The sequence below is a fragment of the Podarcis liolepis genome (assembly GCF_965112155.1).
Source record: "Podarcis liolepis genome assembly, chromosome: 8".
NCBI lineage: Eukaryota > Metazoa > Chordata > Lepidosauria > Squamata > Lacertidae > Podarcis > Podarcis liolepis.
Genome location: NC_139560.1, coordinates 44,056,238 through 44,075,967, shown reverse-complemented (window position 1 = coordinate 44,075,967; position 19,730 = coordinate 44,056,238). Strand labels below are relative to the sequence as shown.

The 19,730-nt window shown below is 44.5% G+C and overlaps 1 protein-coding gene across 3 annotated transcripts; it reads right to left on the bottom strand.

The window, feature by feature from the left end:
* Window positions 1-398: 398 nt before the first annotated feature.
* On the bottom strand, window positions 399-19,063 carry AQP4 (aquaporin 4). 3 transcript variants are annotated; one of them, XM_083517799.1, is made up of 5 exons: window positions 18,940-19,063; window positions 13,460-13,874; window positions 10,104-10,268; window positions 6,431-6,511; window positions 399-4,711 (listed from the first exon to the last, which is right to left on the bottom strand). In XM_083517799.1, exons 1-5 carry the CDS (start codon window positions 18,972-18,974, stop codon window positions 4,433-4,435), a joined length of 975 nt encoding a protein of 324 aa, XP_083373925.1. In that variant the 5' UTR covers window positions 18,975-19,063; the 3' UTR covers window positions 399-4,432. The 3 variants fall into 3 exon arrangements, with proteins under 3 accessions (XP_083373925.1, XP_083373927.1, XP_083373926.1); XM_083517801.1 differs by lacking the exon at window positions 18,940-19,063 and adding an exon at window positions 18,446-18,630; XM_083517800.1 differs by lacking the exon at window positions 18,940-19,063 and adding an exon at window positions 18,032-18,374.
* Between the last annotated feature and the right edge of the window lie 667 nt (window positions 19,064-19,730).

Here is a 19,730-nt window from a genome sequence, read left to right as displayed (position 1 = left end):
TCAGAGGTCTGACTTCACCTTTGTACAGCAGGTCAGTTTCTACACATACCCACACAATCCTATGTATTCTCTCTAGACAATCAAGGGGCATTATCAGAGTCCAAGGGCACATTCCAGCCAGGCACACTCAGAGTGTGAAACTGTGAGCAAAGAGTTTTGAGGGCTAGAGAGGCTCCGAAGGCAACACACAATCCCCAGGCCTGAGGTTCACCCATCCCTGCCTTAAAGAGCCTAAAGTTACCATCACGAACCCCTTTGGAATATTATTCCAACCCACAACCTGCAACTATTCATTCCTTATCAAAATGACATTTATTCATCATGACACCTAATTGTCAGCGTTCATATCTGAAGTCTTTATAACATTTTAAATGCATTTCAAGAAGAAAATGCAGGGATGAATCAAAACAGACAATAGTTTATTTACAAGACATAACCATAAAGAATACAGCAGAAGAGAAGAGGAACAAGATAAAACTCTATTGTTGACAGTAGGACATCTTAAGTGGATTATTCCAAATGTTACACATTTTGATTTATAATACTATTATCACATCAGTTCTGATAAGGTTGAATGAACTTGTAATAATTTTTTTTAATGGCCATATGTTTAGTATGTTTACTAGTTTAGCCCTTATCATTGGTCCTACAAGTGATAGATTATCCTTTGTGCAGCTCTTAATAGGCTTTTATAAATTGCATTCTGGATATGCACCTGAGATTTCAGAATGAAATATTTTGTGACATCTCATTTTATTTATTACAGCTTTCCACATTCACGATGAAGATTCCTTTGACTCTTCAATTGCGGAGGGACACGAGTGAGAAGCAGAAGACAATGCTTCCCTTACTTAATCCACATGCTCCCAAAACTAGCAAAGGAAATTGGCATGCTTCCTCCAAACAGATAACATTCCAAGTAAAATTGCTGCCCTTTGTACCAAACATTTCAACTGAAACATATGCAAATGATTATGGCAATTAACGTTGTAGAGAATTGCTGTATATGAACGGCAAAACATAAAAACAAGAACATTACAAAGGTGATGTTCATGCTGCCATTTCTGCCAGTACAACACTAGAAAGTGTGTGTACAACTATACACAATCTATTCTTTCCCCCCCCACACAACAAAGTTCTTAGGTACTTTCAGCATCCAAATTTCAAATTATTTGGAGGATTTTTTATTTTAAGGCAGAAAAGCTAGGAGAAAGGCAGCTGTGAGTATAAAGCATTTCTTTCAGAATAATTTCTATGACTTCATGCTGGCCTGGTATGGTACACAAAGTGGGATAAACTATCAGGTCTTTCTGTTGATGAGGGTATGTGAAGCTGTAGCAGTCTCTAAATGATTTGCTTTGCATCTAGTGCTTGCTATGAACAACATGGCAACAACACTCTCTCAAATATGAGACTCACATGTTACATCAGTTTGTAAGACATCTTAATAAGCCACTGAAATAGCCTCTAAGTGTATCACAGTCAGTGAGTTAACAAAATGTAAATTATAAACATGCATTGATGAAACATTACCAAAATACAAATTTAAAACAAAAAGGCTTAGGAGAGAAAGTACAGTCATATGTTTATGAAGTGGAGCTGCAGTGTATAACCAAAGAGTAACTGTTACACCAGTGCAAAACATGTTGAGAAATACAACCAAGTACACATCACTAGTGAAATGAAAATTCTGTATCTACTTCCAGGATTCTATATTACATTGGCTGAGGAATCTTTCTGACTTTTAAGGTTGTGAAAGACACCGAGGGTTCACATGTTGAGCATTGGCAAGAGAGATATTGTAAACTTTGAAATTACAGAGATTCCACCTGGAAATGGTGACTAAAAAGGTATTGTTTTGATCTCTCTCTTGAACAAGATAAGGAAAAACGTTCTACGTCAAAATCACAAGACACTTGATCTTGAACCAGTAATTTGCTCTTGAGTAATGAGCTCTAATGTTGTCCACAGAACTTCCCTAGACATTTTCATTGAGAGTTCCGTCCACATCTCTTTCTGTTTGCTGAGGTGCTGCACCACAGATGAATGGAACAGCTCTAGGTGTGCGTTGGGACACACATGGACATCTTGATTGGGGTAATGATTCATTGCCGCATCTATTCACATATAAACTTAATTGTACGCAACCTTATGACCATCAGATGGCTTGCAATGCTTACAAAATACACAGTAGTTTATTTTCTAAGAACAAAAGAAGAGTCTGCTGGATCAGGCCAATGACCCATGTGGTCCAGCATCCTGTTCTCACCAGACTGTTTAGATGCCTATGGGAAGCCATCAAGAGGGATCTGAGTGCAGCAGCACTCATCAGGGCATTAGTATCTTTCTTCATATGGTCTCCCTTTGGCAGACCTGGCGAATTTTACTGCACAATATGATGTCTTTTTACTCAGAAGTTCCACTAAACCCAAACAAGCCTTACTCCTTAGGAAGTAACTTGGTTTGCTTAGGATCACAGCCCTAGTTGAATTTCTTTGTTTTGGCTTTGCTATACTCTCAGTTCTTTCCTTTTTTGTGCAGTGCATTTGGTGCTGCTTCACACTGGGCAATTTTGTTAGATGGGTGTTGCTTCTTTATGGAGGAAGAAGTGTATATTTCTTTTATCACGTCGTGTTTCTTGTGCATAAGATTATCTATGTACTTCTCCCTACTTAGTAATATTCACCACTAGTATAGTGTCCTTTTTCTACAAGACCAGGTGTTCTCAGGGTGGTTCTGTACATTCGCCACATTTACCACCAAAAACCTTAATAGGAATGGATGAGCTCCATACAAAGAACCTCAGCTATAGCAAATTTCAGTTCTGGCTACATTCAGAGAAAGTGTAAACGTTACTCCTTTTTGACCAAAAGCATTTGAAGTTTATAAAAGGCAAACTCACCATTCAGCAGCACAACATCACACAAAGTTGCAAGCTATTCCATGCTCTGGCTTCTTGATGCATTGAAAATTCACAGTTGCTATTTAACTGTTTCATTGATACTATAACTGCATGGAGATCATGCAACAATTGCACACATCTCTGTTGACAATGGCTTTCTGGCCTATGTACACTGAGTGCAAGCAGTGGAGCAGACATGTCTGCGACTGTCACACGTGGAAATCTACATGCAGTTTGCCTGGATGTAGAGCTTTTTATATAGGAAATGCATTGTGTTTGACGCAGCTCTAAAACAAATCTTTTTAGCGACAGAGTATTCAAAGCAAACCATCAAGCCACCAAAGCATTTCCCAGCAGTATTTTAAATAATTATGAAAAGCCTGCTTGTTATGCTTTTTTTTTTAAAAAAAATCACATTGTGAGCAAAATAGTTACACAATTTTAGCATTTCAGTTATATAAAATTGGCACAGTAACATTTTATTTGTTTGAATAAGTGCACTGAAAACAGAACAGCCTTCAACTTCTTTTTGATACCTGCGTATTTTTATTTGACATGATCCACCCAAAGTTAACCACTGTTAAGTCCCACTGATGTCACTGGGAAAGTTAAGCTGTGTACAAATGCCTCCTGGTAAAAGTATCTGGAATTCTCAGGGCTTAACTTTGGCTGGAATGCACACATTACAAGATGGCGTATAATACGGACTTATTTTGTTCATTGTATGTCTTCAACAGTTCCGGCAATAGTATGTCATGAGAACGTTTTTGTGGAAGGACAACTCAATGTGGGGGATATTTTAAAGATTATGAGTCAAAAGGAGAGGACTTCCTTTTTTTGTGGAAGTATAAATTGTATGAATATGTAGTAGATATCAAATGGCAAATGACAATTCTTGTTTGTTTGTTTTTTTGTTTTGTTTAAATGTCTTCTCCCAAATGTAGCATGGAAGGATTAAAAATAACAGGAGGACTAGAAGAAAGGGAGGAATGAGGCTTTTGCAAGCATTTGTTGTATCCTGCATGTTGGCTCTGCTTTCACTGAACCTGCCATAGACTTTGTCATTAAAATTCTAATCAGGATTGACAACAGCCAATTAAGTGTCAGAAGAACAATCTGATAGACACTTCTTTCTGTGTCTATAGGCATCTTTTGATAAGTTTCATCTGTCAATCTGATTGACGAAGATTGCTATTTCCTGCTCATAACTGCTTGCGTTAAAACCAATGCCTCTTTCAAAATTCACTCAGAAAGCAGAGAGGGAATTAAAGGATTCCCTTATGGGTATTGCCAAAAGGACATTTATGAATTTGGAATAATCTATGAGGATCCCTCAACACAGTTAGCTGCTACCATGTCAACAGAATGGGAGTCTGGTCTGATTAAACAGCTAATTCACTGCTGCCATTTTCCTACAATTTTATGATGTCGCAGGTGGCTAATTTACAACAAATCTGTCTCTTTTATGGGTGGAAGGCTATCTGTGGGCCTGCTAGTAGACTGTTCCCTGCTTTCAGTGCTCCTTGCTAGTCATACAGATGATAGCACCTCATTGGTTGGGTCTCTACCCTTCTTATCATCACCCCTTTCAAGGTCAATGACGTGGACCATTCCAGGCTTCAGAAGCAAATCATCTGTCTCCACCTGGCTCCTGGTGTCTTCAACTTCTATGTATTTCCCTTTGGACTGCTGGCTTGTTTTAGTAAATGCTTCTTTGAGCCGCTGTTTGAATTCAGCATCAGGACAGTAGACATATTCATAAAGGGCGCCTGCAAGAACTGCTCCTATAATTGGTCCCACCCAATATATCTGTACAAAACAGGGAGAAAGAAACATACATTAAGCACGGATTGGGAGTACCGTTTCAAAGAAATGTCAAGAGTCCAATAAGGAAGTTGGATGTTACCAAGGTTAGCATAGTTGGTGCTTCTCTTATTTGGTGCTACAGGAAATCTTAACAACCTTCCCAGTTTAGCAGGGCTTGGATGTGTAAATGGCACATCAGAGGCTTTGCTGGCACAGTATGTGAACACGTGTGTTCAGCCAAGCCACATGAACAGATGTTTTATAAATACCTGGAATGCTGTGTCTTTTATAGGCATAGGAGCACATACAGACACAGAATGATAAACTCACACCCAAGAATCTTAATTAGGCTGACTGAAGAATAGCTAGTATTCTCTTGAATTCTGATTGGATGATGCTTTGTCATTTGTATCAGCAATGCCTTTGTTCATTAATCAATCAGCATAAAATAGCTTTGGATGAAACTAAATCAATACAACACACTGTTGCACGCCACCCCAACCACTGAGTGGTGTGAGATTCCAGCAGTTCCAGGCACTTACCCAGGGTTTGGTTTCCTTGGAATGAGGGACAGCGGAGACTGTGGTGTCTTTAGGATATACAGTTTAATTACACATATATACAACCTTAGCCTATGATGGAGGGGTTCACAGCATTAACACCCGACTGGGTCTTTCTTCTCCCAATAATCACAGCCTTGGATTACAGCAGAAATCTGGCATGACTCTGTCTCTCAGGCTTCCCAGCCAACTTCCTCCTGCTTCAAGCTTCAAGCTCACATGCCTCAACTCAGGCCTTTGTCTTTCTAACTAACTAACTAACAGTTGAGGCAGTGAGGCCCATCCATCTACTCTCTGCTATGGAGCCACTTCCTTTGTTACCTTAACAACCCATACTTAGTGGGTGATTACCAATAAACTTGTCTGACTATTCAAGAAAGTGGATCCTTGTTGGAAGTGACTCAGGCATACAGCCTACCCACCCCCCAAACTCACAACAATACAAACACCTGAAGTCAAACAACTGGTACTTAGATTCAGGTAGGTAGCCGTGTTGGTCTGACGCAGTTGAAATAAATTAAAGTATTGTCCATTGGCTCCTTAGAGGCCAACTAAGTTTGTTCTGGGTATAAGCATGCACATGAAAGCTTATACCCAGAATAAACTTAGTTGGTCTCTAAGGTGCTACTGGACAATTTTTTAATTTATTTCAACTGGCACTTATGTTGCCAGCATATCTCAGCAGTTTCCTAACACTAAGAAAGGAAATCTGGTGAGCAATTGAAAGCAAGCCTAGAAACATACACTCATGAAGACACAGCTAAGGTTCTATGATGGCATTCCAGCAGAACCTTCTGAAATCTATCTAATTAGATCAGTTAGTTACAGGAGACAACTGACATTTGTAGGAGCATCCTGTTTAAGTACAAGTTCTTATAGATTGCATTGATTCTGTTTCAATACAGAATCAAACTTAATATAGGTAATGTCTTACTTTGACTCATCTTGGAACATGTGGGTTGGTTTTTTTTGCAATCAAGTAGTATATAATTTTTTTGAAATAAATAAAATACATGATGGTAATAATACTGCTATTGATGGTGGAGGAAGCCATAGATGAGCCTTGTCCTCCACAAATTTGTCTAATCCTAAACCAGCAGGTTGGTGGCCATTGCTAAATCATGCATGAGTGAATGAGAAGTATCCAGGTATATTCACTTACCCAGTGGTTTTCCCATTTCCCCATGATAACTGCAGGTCCAAATGACCTAGCAGGGTTCATACTGGCACCTGTGTAGTTAATCTGCAAGATATTTAAAAGGAAGACTGTTAATCATTATTACACAACCATCAGACACCCACATGTTTTAATGATCTTGTGATGGAACCAGCTTATGACTGGCATTGCTCTAGATCTATTGCCCAAGTCACTAATGCCACTTTCTCTGCATTCTTTCCCCCACCTGGTTGGCAGCTAATGGGGATAGGAAACATTTCTCAGTGGGCCAGTTCTAGCCCATGGACCTCCAGTTGCTGAAGTCTATCCTCAAGATTCATGCCAATCCAGAAGCGATGAGCCAGAGACAGCAACGGAAACCAGGATACAGGACTGCTAGGAAATTCTTTCCAGGACTGTGAGCATCCCTCTGGACTACTCATACTTCATAGAATATGAATACTCTTTCCAACTTTCTTCTTCATCTCTATGTGCTTTTCAAAGCTCAGATTAATTCTGCCGGATCTGACTTTTACCCAGATCTCTTGGAAAAGAGAAGTATGTGTGTGCATCCTTGCCCTCTTTCTCTCAGCATAGTGGGGGAGGGTAATCTGGGGTTGGTGTAAGTGACTGGAGGAGTACGCATGGCACTCACTCAAAAAGCAAAATGTGCCAGTGGGCCTAGATTTATATAACACTTTTCAAAATGTAGAGCAAATGTGTACAGTGTGGATGTCACACAATTATGCCTACCAAACACCTATATGTACACACTGTTATTTGATTCTTTACTATTTAATAAATCCACCACTATTATAATGTTACAAACATGTCACAGAATGCATCCACAATAAAGCACCAATCTGAAAGGGTTGCTTTCAACAAGATGTCTAGGTACGCTGACTTTATATGTTTCCTTCAGGAATATTTCTACCACACCTTATCGGTGTCTCCTGTGAGACAAACAAGGATTATTCCTATTTCACATATACAATAATATCATTTCAAAGCAGGGAGTCAATATTTTGGAGCAAGTTAGTCAAAAGGTACTTGGGGATATACAGGCATCACATCAAATTTACTTGAGCCCAGTGGCGTAGCGTGGGGGGTGCCAGGGGTGCCAGCCGCACCGGGCGCAACATCTGCGGGGGGCGCGAGTCCAGAGGGAAGGGACAAGTTCCTTCCTCGGCCGGGCTCCCCGCCACCGCCACTGCCAGCCTTGCACCCTAGTGCGCGCACGCCCCCCACCGCCGCTGCGGCTGCGCTCCACTCACTGCTCGCAGGAGGAGCAGCCGCTGCAGCAGCGCTGACGCCGCCACTGACGCCTGGCCGGGCACGGGCAGCCTCCGCACCCCGACACCGACGCCATCCCCTTCCCCCTTTTTTTCCAGAGCTGGGGGAGGGGGAGGTTTTAAAAGGGGGTCTTGCATTGGCAATCCTGCAGCACTTTGGGCCGCACGACGCGAGCGCGCAGCACGGATCAGCCACGACCCCACCCCGTGCATTTCCCGGGGAAAAGTGCTCCGCGTGGGAGGCGCGTTTCCTCTTCATTCCCTCTCGTGCAAATCCTCCTTGGGTTCCCTCCCCCGTCTTTCCTCTCCCTACCTCACAAAAGCCTCACCTCCTCGCCTCCTCGCTGCCTCTCGCCTCCGCAGGAGCGTTTCCCTCCGCGGAAGAAGGAGCAGGGCGCTTCTGCAACTTTGGATTGCAACTTCCTGCTTCCCTGGGAAACAGAGCCCGGCCGGGTCAGTTGTCCAGCGAAGGGCCAGTTCCCCCCTCCCTCCCTCTCTCTCTGCAACCCTTGCGCCCCCCCGCGTATTACTTGCAATGCAACTTCCGCGCTCCATGCGCTTTCATAGAATCTGTCGAGCTGGAAGGGAGCCGAGGGTCATCTAGTCCCACCCGCTGCAATGCAGTAATACGCCGCTGCCCCCGTACAAGGGATCGAACCTGCAACCTTGGCCTTATCCGTGCTCTTAAACTGAGCCATCCGGGCTCCCCTTTCCCCCACCTTCTTGCGTGCCTGAACCTGTCCGCGTTTTGCATTCTAACACTTGCAAGCTCCATCCTCCAGCAGTTCCCTGACGCCGGCTGCGCTTCCTTTCAGGCCAATACTTGGCAGCCATAAACTCGCACCGTGTCCAATATCCTATAAAAAGCATTAATCGGAATACCTTGCAACATTTCATCAAAGAAAATTTAGACGCCCTATTCCATAATAATAATATTAGTAATAATTTTATTATTTATACCCTTCCCATCTGACTGGGCTGCCCCAGTCACCTTGGATAAAAATATAATAAAACATGAAACATTTAAAAAAACTTCCCTTCAGATGACTTCTGAAGTTGTAGAGTTACTTCAGTGGCGTAGCGTGGGGGGTGTCTAATAAAAATAAAAATAAATTATTTATACCCTGCCCATCTGGCTGGGCTTCCCCAGCCACTCTGGGCGGCTTCCAAAAAAATATTAATACGTCAAACATTAAAAGCTTCCTTAAACAGGGCTGCCTTCGGATGTCTTCTAAAAGTCTGGTAGTTGTTCTTCTCTTTGACATCTGGTGGGAGGGCGTTCCACAGGGCAGGTGCCACTACTGAGAAGGCCCTCTGCCTGCTTCCCTGTAACCTCACTTCTTGCAGGGAGGGAACCGCCAGAAGGCCCTCGGTGCTGGACCTCAGTGTCCGGGCAGAATGATGGGGGTGGAGACGCTCCTTCAGGTCTACTGGGCCGAGGCCGTTTAGGGCTTTAAAGGTCAACACCAACACTTTGAATTGTGCTCAGAAACGTACAGGGAGCCAATGTAGGTCTTTCAATGTAACTTCATACATTATTGTTGTTGTTGTTGTTGTTGTTGTTGTTGTTGTTGTTGTTGTTGTTGTTGTTGTTGTTTAGTCATTTAGTCGTATCTGACTCTTTGTGACCCCCTGGACCAGAGCACGCCAGGCACTCCTGTCTTCCACTGCTTCCCGCAGTTTGGTCAGACTCATGTTTGTGGCTTCCCCTCCCCATCCAGCTTGGTTTCCCTAGCCACTCGGAAACCCGAACCCTATGGAAATAGGGATGTCAAGGTGGCAGGTTCGATCCCCGCATGGGACAGCTGCGTGGTCCTGCATCTTTCCTCAGGGCCTGCAAGACAGAGCTGTTCCACCTGGCCTTTGGTTTGGACTCAGTGGGACCCTTATGTCTTCCCTCCCCTTACAGTTTTGATTTGTGGGCTACTTTTAAAATGAGGCTGCTTTTCAAATTGCATTTTAACCTGTATTTTAAATTGGTCCCTCCCCCCATTATGTTTCTATTGTAATTTTACCGGTGTTAGCCGCCCTGAGCCCGGCTCTGGCTGGGGAGGGCGGGGTATAAATAAAATGTATCATCATCATCACCACCACCACCACAGGGGGTTGGACTAGATGACCATCGGGTCCCTTCCGACTCTACGATTCTATGATTCTATAAAGTCAAGTGTTACCGGAAAAATCCGAGGGCGCGCTCGCACTCGAGTGCTAAAATCCACGGGTTAGGGGGCGCAAATTACTTGCCTTGCCCCGGGTGCTGACAACCCACGCTACGCCACTGCTTGAGCCAACAGTGGGTTTTGGAGTAAGATTCATAAAGCATTGTAATGACATGCACTTTACTGTTAGCTACCTAGCACAGCTCATGGAAGAGGCCGGCAACTTACAGCAAACAGGTGTCCGATCGCAACGGAAAGTCCAATTGCCAGTGCCACTGAACCCGTGACATCACTTCGCTTAGAATCACAGCTGGCAAAAATAGTAAGGACCAGCTGGAACGTAATTATCAGCTCCACCACTAGTCCATGGCCAGCAGAAAGGTCATCATGTACCTAGAAATAAAGGAAACACACTGGAGTTTCAGGAAGCACAGAAAAAGTGTAAACTACTTTTCTTACATCAGGAAAATATAATTTCCTCTCTACTAATTAAAGCCGTTTCAAATCGGATGTGTCTGTAATGAAGTTAAGAAAAGGGAAAGGAGGGAGAAGATTGTTTTGACTAATTTTACTGTTGTATTTTTATATTGCTGTAAGCTGCCCTGGTGAACATAAGGTAAGAAATCGAATAAATAATGTTGTTGTTGATGATGATAATGGATTAATTTAAAGTCATTGAAATAGCAGGCTTGTGCCACTGACTATGATAGTGCTGGGAGGCAGTGCTTATTGATGGTTCTGGTCCTTCCTTAAAGGGTAGACCATGTGGTGGTGCTGGACAGGGTTCTGGACCAAATTGGTCTATTCCTGAGACTAATTGGGCTAATTTGGGGGGATTTGGGCCTAGGTCGAGTTGGGAAAGGGCTTCCAAAGCAGCACCCCACATAGTCCTCCACAATCCTCAGTCCTGAGCAGAGGATTCAGTCCCACAGGGTGGCAGAGTTCCTTTACAAGCTTCTTCCTGTCAGGGAAGGTTCTTGTGAAGGAGTGCCCATCACCACCAGGCCCTGTTGCCACAGTGATTGCCCAGGTCTACTACCACTGCTGCAGAGACCAGCAGTGATGGGAGAAGCAAGAAGGGCGCCACTGTAGCAGAGGAAGGTCTGGGAGGTTGCTATAGCAATAGGGTCTTGAGAATAGGCTGCAAGGCCTGGCAGGGAGGTATGCCAGTGGGGACTTTAACTCTCTTGTTCTCAGTGTGTGTGAGGGGAAGGCAACACAGTGCCTCTTTCTCTGTGCTCCTGGCTGTAAGTTTAATAAGAGTTTTTTAACTTCATTAAACAGAGTCCCATCCCGGAATTGATTCAGGACTGGATACAGGACATGCTGGGTGATCTCTGGGTTGACCAAGGTTGTGCTCTGGCATGGGTGACACTATTTTAGCTCCCTGTGAGTCTGTTTTTTTTTTTTTTTTTGCAGCTCTGACAGCAACATTGTGTAGCTGTGGTACTAATGTGGTGTCCATTTTTCAAATGTCAAAGTGACATAGTTTTTCACGTTCTGACACAAGCAATTCTGTGCTGCTGCAGCAAGCCACAGAATTGGGTGTTTAGTCACTGTCATATATGGCAGAAACATACAAGATTCGGATTGAACACGGTCCAAACACGGTTCCATGGGTGATTCTGAGTCAACTCCCTGGGACAGTTTATTGCTGTACATTGTTTCTAAATTTAGTGTTGTATATTGTTTTAATTGTCTGTTTTAACCATATTTGCACAGCAGTTTTGAACATTGTGAGTGTCCTTTATTTAAGAGGCTTCTACTCTGCAGCCTCTTATAGTTGTTTTATCTGCGAGTTTTTTAGTTCTTATGCTCTTACAGTTGTTTTAACTGCGTGTCTTTGTTGGTTTTTAGCTCTTATCTGTTTTAATTATTCGTTTTTTATCCACCCATTATCTGTGTTTAATCTTGTATTTTATTTGGATGTTTTATGCCTGTTTCCTTGCCCTCATTTGCCCTAACAATTATCGGTCAAAAATCCCAACTGCTATTTTATCTATATGCTTTTCTTAATCCTGGTCTATGACCGTAATAAAGTTCATTCATACAAGATTTGGCCTAGCACAAGATGCAGTCTGCTATATGCATATAGCGCATATAAGGACAGAGCGCTGGTTTTCCCATTAGATGTTCACATGATATACTTAAGAAATGAAAGGCTTCTTTTTTCCTTAGGAGGACTGTAGTTTAGTGTTCTATTATAAATCCATTAATTAGCTCTAACTCAATTAATTTCAGTTTCAATTAAAAGTAGGCAGCATGAAGCCCAAGTGCATTTTAATTTCCTTCAGTGAGGCTAACTGATGGGATTCTTTATTAGTGGAGAATGAAACTAGAATTTAAGGCACAGTCTATTATAAAGAAGTGTGTCATCTTAAATATATGGCGTTATCAGTCACTATAATAATGACATAGATTTCGACACTCCCATGTTTTCATCTTAAAATTGCATTTCACACCTGGCTGCTATGTACCTGGTATTAAATCATTTCTAAAAGTTTAAAAAAGAAAATATCTATTAGAGAACAATTGCTGGGTGTAAAGAAAAGGCTGTCAGTAGGATAAATCGAAGGCATTTACATAAAATTGCGCTGTTATTTTGAGTTAAAGAATAAATACCACCTACTCTTCACTAAAAGCTTACACAAGCTGCTTCCCCACCAACCCTGCTCTCATGAAATAGGTTTCTAGCATTCACTTAATTATGGAGAGCTACATGGAATCTGTTCTTATGAATGGATTCATGAAGCCCTTGGCAGCCTGCCTATCAAGATTTTTGAAAAACAGTTTGCCAAGCATATGCTAAACTCTTTCATGGAAATGGGTTCCATTTCAGTCTCCACCACAGGATGACTATCAAGAGATCACCCTTTTTATTAAAAGATAGCAGTGTGAATCACACGAGAAGCCATTCCAAATGTGAAGGCACACTCTCAAAACATCTTCTTGCAGATTGTTTAACCTTGGCCACATATTTCTCCTTTGTTCATATAAATAAGGACATTAAAGCACATTTACATGGTATTAGTCTTTCAGTTTACATCCATGCTGGTCTTCTGACAAATCTATACTCAAGTGTGAATGTTTCCATGCATAAGGTTAATATAAAGAGCCTGGCGGAAGCAAGATAAAGCAGAAGTGATACATTTTAATGCGAATGAGCATTTGTGCCAGTGTAAATATAATTCAATTTGAAACTATATTGGCAAGAATGATGGTTTGCTTTGCAAACTGGCTGAAGCAATAGCTGTTTGAAGCTTTATCAGCCAAAAAATAAAATAAAATTCAGTTGTAGTCTTTGATTAAAGTTTAATTAATGCATCGTGTTCCCTCAGTCACAATAACTGATACGTTAGACTCCACATTGCATCATTCTAATGCTCGATAGATAACTGTTCCACCATACCTAGTACTTGACCACAGCTAATACATATTATCTACCCACCTATAATCTGTAGGGAAATCAACAGTGAGCAAAAATATGCATCTTCCTGAATTTAAATTGGAAACGTGCTGTGGGGTTCAGGTTCCATTTTATTATGTTTCATAAGAATAGGGAACTCCCAAGTCCTCTACCCTACCTTGGTAATTCCCAAGCCGCCCACCACACGCTGGGGGGTGACAAGGTAGAGAATTCCCGCCCCTGCGATGGCACCCAGGCATTGGGCTGCAATATAGAAGACTGACTTGGCAAGGCTGATCTTCCGAGTGCAGACCATTGCAACAGTCACAGCAGGGTTAATATGGCCACCACTGATGTGTCCAATGCATTGCACCATTGTTGCAATGCTGAGTCCAAAGCAGAGAGAAATGAGGACCATGTCGACAGGCAGAGGGTTTTCAGTTCCACCCCAGTTGATTGTAGAGCCAAGGCTGAGGAGGACAAAAATGAGCATGGCCAAAAATTCTGCAGAAACAGCTTTCCAGAAAGGCTGAGTCCAGATGCCTTTAAATGCCACCATGATGGCTTCGCACTTACACAGACGTCTGCACTTACTGAAAAAGGAAAACAAAGCAACATCAGGAGCTGACCCAGTAACTTCAAGGTTGGCTCTAAATACTCCTAATCATCTGCAGAAGGTCCCAGACTAGGTGGGGCTAACATTTATTCATAACTAGCTAAGAGTGGGGTGAAGGAAGGGTGCCCACTTCCCACTTCCATTTACCACATGCCTCCCCTATTTCTCACTGTTATTTCCCACATTTACATACTGTACATGGCTGAGGCTATGACCATGGGAGGAGATCTGGGATTTCTCAAATCTGGTCCTGCTCTCTGCTATGCCAGAATTATCAAGCAGTGAGTAAGAGGTGATGAATGAATCCTACTTGCTACCCGCAAACTGCATTTAGGAGTAGTGTGTGCACCATGTCCCAGAACTGTTTCTCAAAGGTGGTGAGGTCCAGGTTCCAGTAAACACCTGAAACTTCTCCAACAGCACAGCATTGTCAAACTGCATGGAACACCCCAAAAAATTAGAAGTGCCATGAGAGAATTGTTGTTTTCCATGCTTTCAAGTGAAGGGGGTTTACTAAAGGTGACCCACCCCCAATTCTAGAATCAGCTCAGACTGCTTTCTCCCTCCTTTTTTGAGTGGGGGGGGGGAGGGCAAGGAGAGAGTATAGGAAATACATCTTCCCCCACAATCCTGGACTCTTTAGGAGGGATATACACCCCCATTTATATGATTTGGCCATCGTCCCAAATTTAATCTTCCCAACAGGAGATTGTATGGTAACCAGTCATTTATCTGAACTATGCCCTCACGTCACTATGGGAGAAGACGCACAATCTCCACTTTTGATGGATACCTTTGGAAGAATGAGTCATTTTCATTCCCCTTTCCCTGCAACATCCAAAGACACCTTAAAATTGTTATTTGAGTCTGTGTGCAGCATAGCTGCAGTACTTTCTTGATTGCACCACGCATCAGATATATTAGTTGGTCAAATAGGCAAGTTAAATACATGAACCCAGGGCCTCTGGCTTCACAATCTCTGTACAATCTCAAGGAGCCAACCAAGGTTGTTACTGCCAAAGGGTTGAACTATTTGGAATCAATATCCCCCACTGTATAGTGTAAATTCATAAGGCCAGGACTTTGCTTGAGAATGCCCTGACCCTGAGCTGTAAAACAGAAGTGGAACCAGCTACATCATGAAGGCCAGCAATGTAAGCCGTACAAGTCTTGAACCAAACCAGAGCCAAGTCAGCAAGAGCTCCCTAAACTGGAACCCCCAGAGATAGCAAGACAGCACCCCTGGAGACAGATTCCCTTTATAGCAGGGACTTCACACTTCCCAGTCCTTGCTCCACAATCCAGGCAATGCAGAAGACATGAGATGACTGATAGGCAACAGGGTTCTAGGCCAGAGAACTACCACTTTAAGGCACTCTACTCTTCAAGAATGGTGCAGAGCATGGAAAGGATAGGGTGTCCAAAGGCTGATACAGGTTTCATTTGATCTCCAGACCTTGGTAAAACGAGTTGTCTGATTAGAGCTATCCAAGGTCCTGAAACTCCAGCTTGATGCTACGTAGTTAATTAAGCCACCTACAGATGTCTATTGTGCCCTATGGACTTCCACTTGCAGTTAGGGTATGATGGTGCAGCAACTAGGATTACTACTGTACAGGCTCTTCTGCTTCCTCAGCCTAAACCTCCATGCCTCTGCTCTTCCTGGCTTCTCTCACTGCCTGCCTTCATCCTCCCCTGCCTGACCTACTAGACTCAACCCTGCCAATCATCTGCTGCCAAAGTAAGAAAATCATGTCACATACTTGAGTTTCTCTTTCCAGCTGTTGGCATGGTTCTATGAGAAACCAACATTATCAAAACAGAAGCTATCCACCACTGTATTTTACATCATGCTTTCACAAAATAAAGTTTATTTATTCCAGAGATTGATATACCATCTTTTTCTGAATTATACATTTTATACACTTTGTTGGAATTCCACTAACTCAGCTTTGATTTTATAAAAGCAACTTTTTGCTGATTTGGAACAAAATAACAAAACTTCCTAAAAGGCCTCAGTTCCAACTAAAAGAATACAGTGGGATGCATGATGTAAAAACCAGTTGGAAACACCTTATAAGGTTGATCACTTTCACTTTTGCAGAATTCCTCATGTCATTTAAGAGCTTCTTGAAAGGCAGAAATCAAGCAGGTGAAACTTTTCATGGTACAAAGATGAAGTGATGGGGAAAGCTTCACCTCATGAATTTCTGTGTGCTGTACAACTTTTAAATGAGCCCTTTGCCTTTTAAACAGTTGGCAATCCTAATACTGCAGTCATATACTCAAAATACTGGAAACCAATGAACTCTACAGATACTTTTGCAAAACTTGTATAGGATTCTATCTTGCTGGGACATTTACTCATGAGCATTACTGTTCATCCCCAGGTAGGGAATTTATTGAATAAAAACACAACCTATATTTAAGCAAGATGATACCCTTCTTTATTAACTTTACTGCAGTAAAGGACAGTCTCGTAAGTGAAAGGTAATGACCACAGGTTTTACACAGCTTTTATACCTTCTTAAAAACAGCATATATCATATTTGTTATATAATTACTGCTACACTATCCATCACATGCCAGCTATGACATGCCAACTTCAGATGCCTGCCAAATTAACTGTACAAGTTGGCCAGTACAATAAACTAACTTTCGATCTGGATAGTAAACGGAAGTAGGTCCCACAAAAAGTTAAGCTTTCAACTAATTAAATCAACAAATTCTCCATCATCTCCAGAGTTTTACAACTGAGCAGGGATCTGAACCTGAGTTTCTAACACCTGCACCCAACAGTGGCACTAGGAGTCATGGAACCATAGAAGGGTTGGAAGGAAACTAAGGGTCATCTAGTTCAATGGGTGCAATGCAGAAATCACAGCCACCCAAGCTCTGTTCAAAACCTCCAATGAATGAGAGTCCACCACCTTCGGAGGAAGTCAGTTCCACAGTCCAATAGCTCTTTCCACCAGAAAGTTTTTCCTAAAGTTTAGCCAGAAGGAAGAGGGCTAAGAAAGGCCTTCCCTTTCCCTACCTTAATGGCCCTCTGTTCCAAGCCATTCCCATTGTGGAGGCCAGATCCACTCCAAGTTGCCAGTTGCAATCTTACAGACATGACACCCTCTGCAGGTTCATGCTTCCTCGAAGAGGAGAATTCTAACTATGAACACAGAGAGAGAGACATTCCTGGCAGCCACTGTGCCTGGTTGCAAGTTCTGAGAGCACAGCAGTCTGGAGTGCGTGTGTGCCTGCCTGCATCTTTCCCCCCCTGAGCGCCACTTAGCAACCCAGTAGGAGGGGGAGGGACGAAAGAGAACAAGCCAAATATTATCTTTGCAAGCACGAGAATGGAATCCTTCCCCCCTCCCTTACTTGTGCCAAACGTTCAGGGTTTCGAAACCTCAGCAAATGCCGAGGGTCAAGCCCGTGCTGGCGTCCAAAAGGGTTTGAAATTGGAGGTGGGAGAAGAATTTGGAAGACGCAATTTTTTACCTTCGGGTCCCGCGCCTGGAGTCCTCTGGAACGCAAACCTGAGAGTTGCAGTCGCGGGTCCCTTGGCCCTGACCCAGCCGCCACCTCGCGGAGTAAGCACAAACTGCTGGCAACGGTATATTTTTAGGATTCTTTCCAAATAGGTGAAAAAGACGGGGACTGCCCTTGACCTTTCCGGGGACGCCGATCGCCTAGGTTTAACGTTTCAGGCTTAGACAGTTATGGGTCCAAGTGCGCGCGAGCGTACGCGCACGCAGCAAACCTTGTATATATTGCAAACAGGGGAGACTTGCAAGTGGGGCTTTCTCACGAAACTTCGCCGGCTTGTTTGGCGGAGAGGGAATATACATGCTGCCAAAACAAAGATAAAAGCACCAAACAAACTAACAAACGAACAGTAGCGTAGCGTGGGGGGGTGCAGGGGGGGCCGGCCGCACCGGGCGCAACATCTGGGGGTTAGGGTTAGGGGGCGCAAATCCACGGGTTAGGGGGCGCAAATTACTTGCCTTGCCCCGGGTGCTGACAACCCACGCTACGCCACTGCAAACGAAACACCGTCGCAGATATTGATCAACCCAGAGCTCATCCCAAAGGAGCCTACAAAGAAGGTGGGAGAAGCGACCCAGAATCCAAACTCACAACGGCGAGCGGAGGGTGCCGATCCGGGCGCAGGCGGCCACCGGTGGGAGACATGTGGGATTGTAAGGGAGGAGGAGAGAAACGACGGAGCGAGCTCCGCGGAGGCTGCCGAAGGGGCCGGCGCGGCAGAGGACTCTCGCGACGGCCTCTGCTTCGCCCCGCCTCCCAGGCACTGGCCTCCGAGTGGCAAGGGGGCGACCGGGCAGCCTGCTGGACGTCCTCCTCGCGAAGCAGCAGCTGCTACAGCAGCAGCCGCAACTCTCCCAGCCCCTTCACGCTTTCTGCCACTCGCGGAGCCCCGGCCAAAGCCTCTTTGCGTTGTTGTTGTTACTGCTGCTGCAGATCGCATCCCTTCCTCTTAATTCGTTTGCCCACCCCACCCTCCGAAAAGTTCCAGGAAAATCTCAAGCTCGCCTCTCTCTTGTCTTTTGGCAAATGGAAAGCCCCAAACGGCCTGCTTCGCTCTTTTGGCGCGCCGGAACAAAGCGGGGTTTGTTTCCCTTCTCCCTCTTAGTAGCTCTCCCCAAACCACCTTTTGTGCGCGTATGTGTGCGTAGCTGCTGTCTTCCTGCATCTCAGCTGCAGCCCACGTCCAACCGTGGTCTAACTCCGAGGCATCGCTATTAAAAGTTGGGCGGTTTTTGTTTTGGTTTTTTGGGTTTTTTTGCGAATTGGACTCCAAGGTCTGGAGCGGTGCACAGTAGCCAAACTTTTTGCGTTTCTCTCTCTGCGTGTCTTTGCCACCTGCCTTCGGCCCCGCGTCCCCTTCTTTCGCCTTCCCCACCTGCGCCAACCCCCCCCCCCAATTAATCCCACACTCGCCTCTCCTGCCATTTGGCGTGAAGCAGCCCTTGGGGCGCCCTCCACCCCACCCCACCGCGCCTTGCTGCAGCGCCCCGACGACTCACCCCCAGCAGCCTCCGGATGCGCTCCTGTCGCTCATTCCTTCCCGGGTTTGTGCGCCTGGCAGAGACGCGCCGGAGTTGCTGGAGAGCGAGCGACGAGGGAGGAGGAGGGAAGCCGCCCGGCGCGCTCTGGGGAGTCGGATTACTGTGCGCCTGGCCTGGTGGGGTTTGGGGGAGCCGAGGGCGGCTGGCCGAGCAGATGGCAGGTTGTCGCGAAGTTATATTTGAACTGCAGATAACTTTCCCTTACCTGATCAGCTCGAGGCACGCGGCGACCGCCTCGCCAGGCTCAGCAAAACGCAGCAGCAACAGAATCGGATACACACGGTCGTGAAGGAAATCAAGTTTTGACCATCATCACAGCAAATGTAGATCAGGCCCTTCTCGACGTCGTTTGTTTGTTTACAGGAGTCTCTACACCGCCTTTCAGGGCAAAATGCCCCCTCCAGGCGGCACATCAATACAACCTTGAAACCAGGGATCAAAGCTGGTGGAGGGGATTTCGCTGCAGATAGCGCTGGGGAAATGGAAGGAGGGCAGCCTTTAATCCAGAACATCTTTCTCACTCTCGATTCACCCACCATCAGCAGAGGTGCCCCTAAAGGAATGTGGGCATCAACAGAAAAGGGTGGCCTATCCTTGGTGTAGATCGGGGATCCTTAACAGCACCGTTAGACACACACCCCTTGCTGCCCACCCAGTTGTTTGCAGGGTGGGACTCTGAGCAGCACAAGTGCTCCTTTGGTCAACTGGGTATATTGTGATTTCCTTAGATTTCCAAATTTGCCCTCTGC

What these genes read in the sequence shown, in the direction of transcription:
- AQP4 (XM_083517799.1), bottom strand. Translation starts at nt 18,974, where the DNA reads ATGAGCGACAGGAGCGCATCCGGAGGCTGCTGGGG. An exon ending in GCATCCGGAGGCTGCTGGGG is followed by an intron (nt 13,875 to 18,939) that starts GTGAGTCGTCGG and finishes TTCCTTTTTCAG; the next exon opens with TAAGTGCAGACGTCTGTGTA. An exon ending in GGAAATGGGAAAACCACTGG is followed by an intron (nt 4,712 to 6,430) that starts GTAAGTGAATAT and finishes TGTTTTGTACAG; the next exon opens with ATATATTGGGTGGGACCAAT.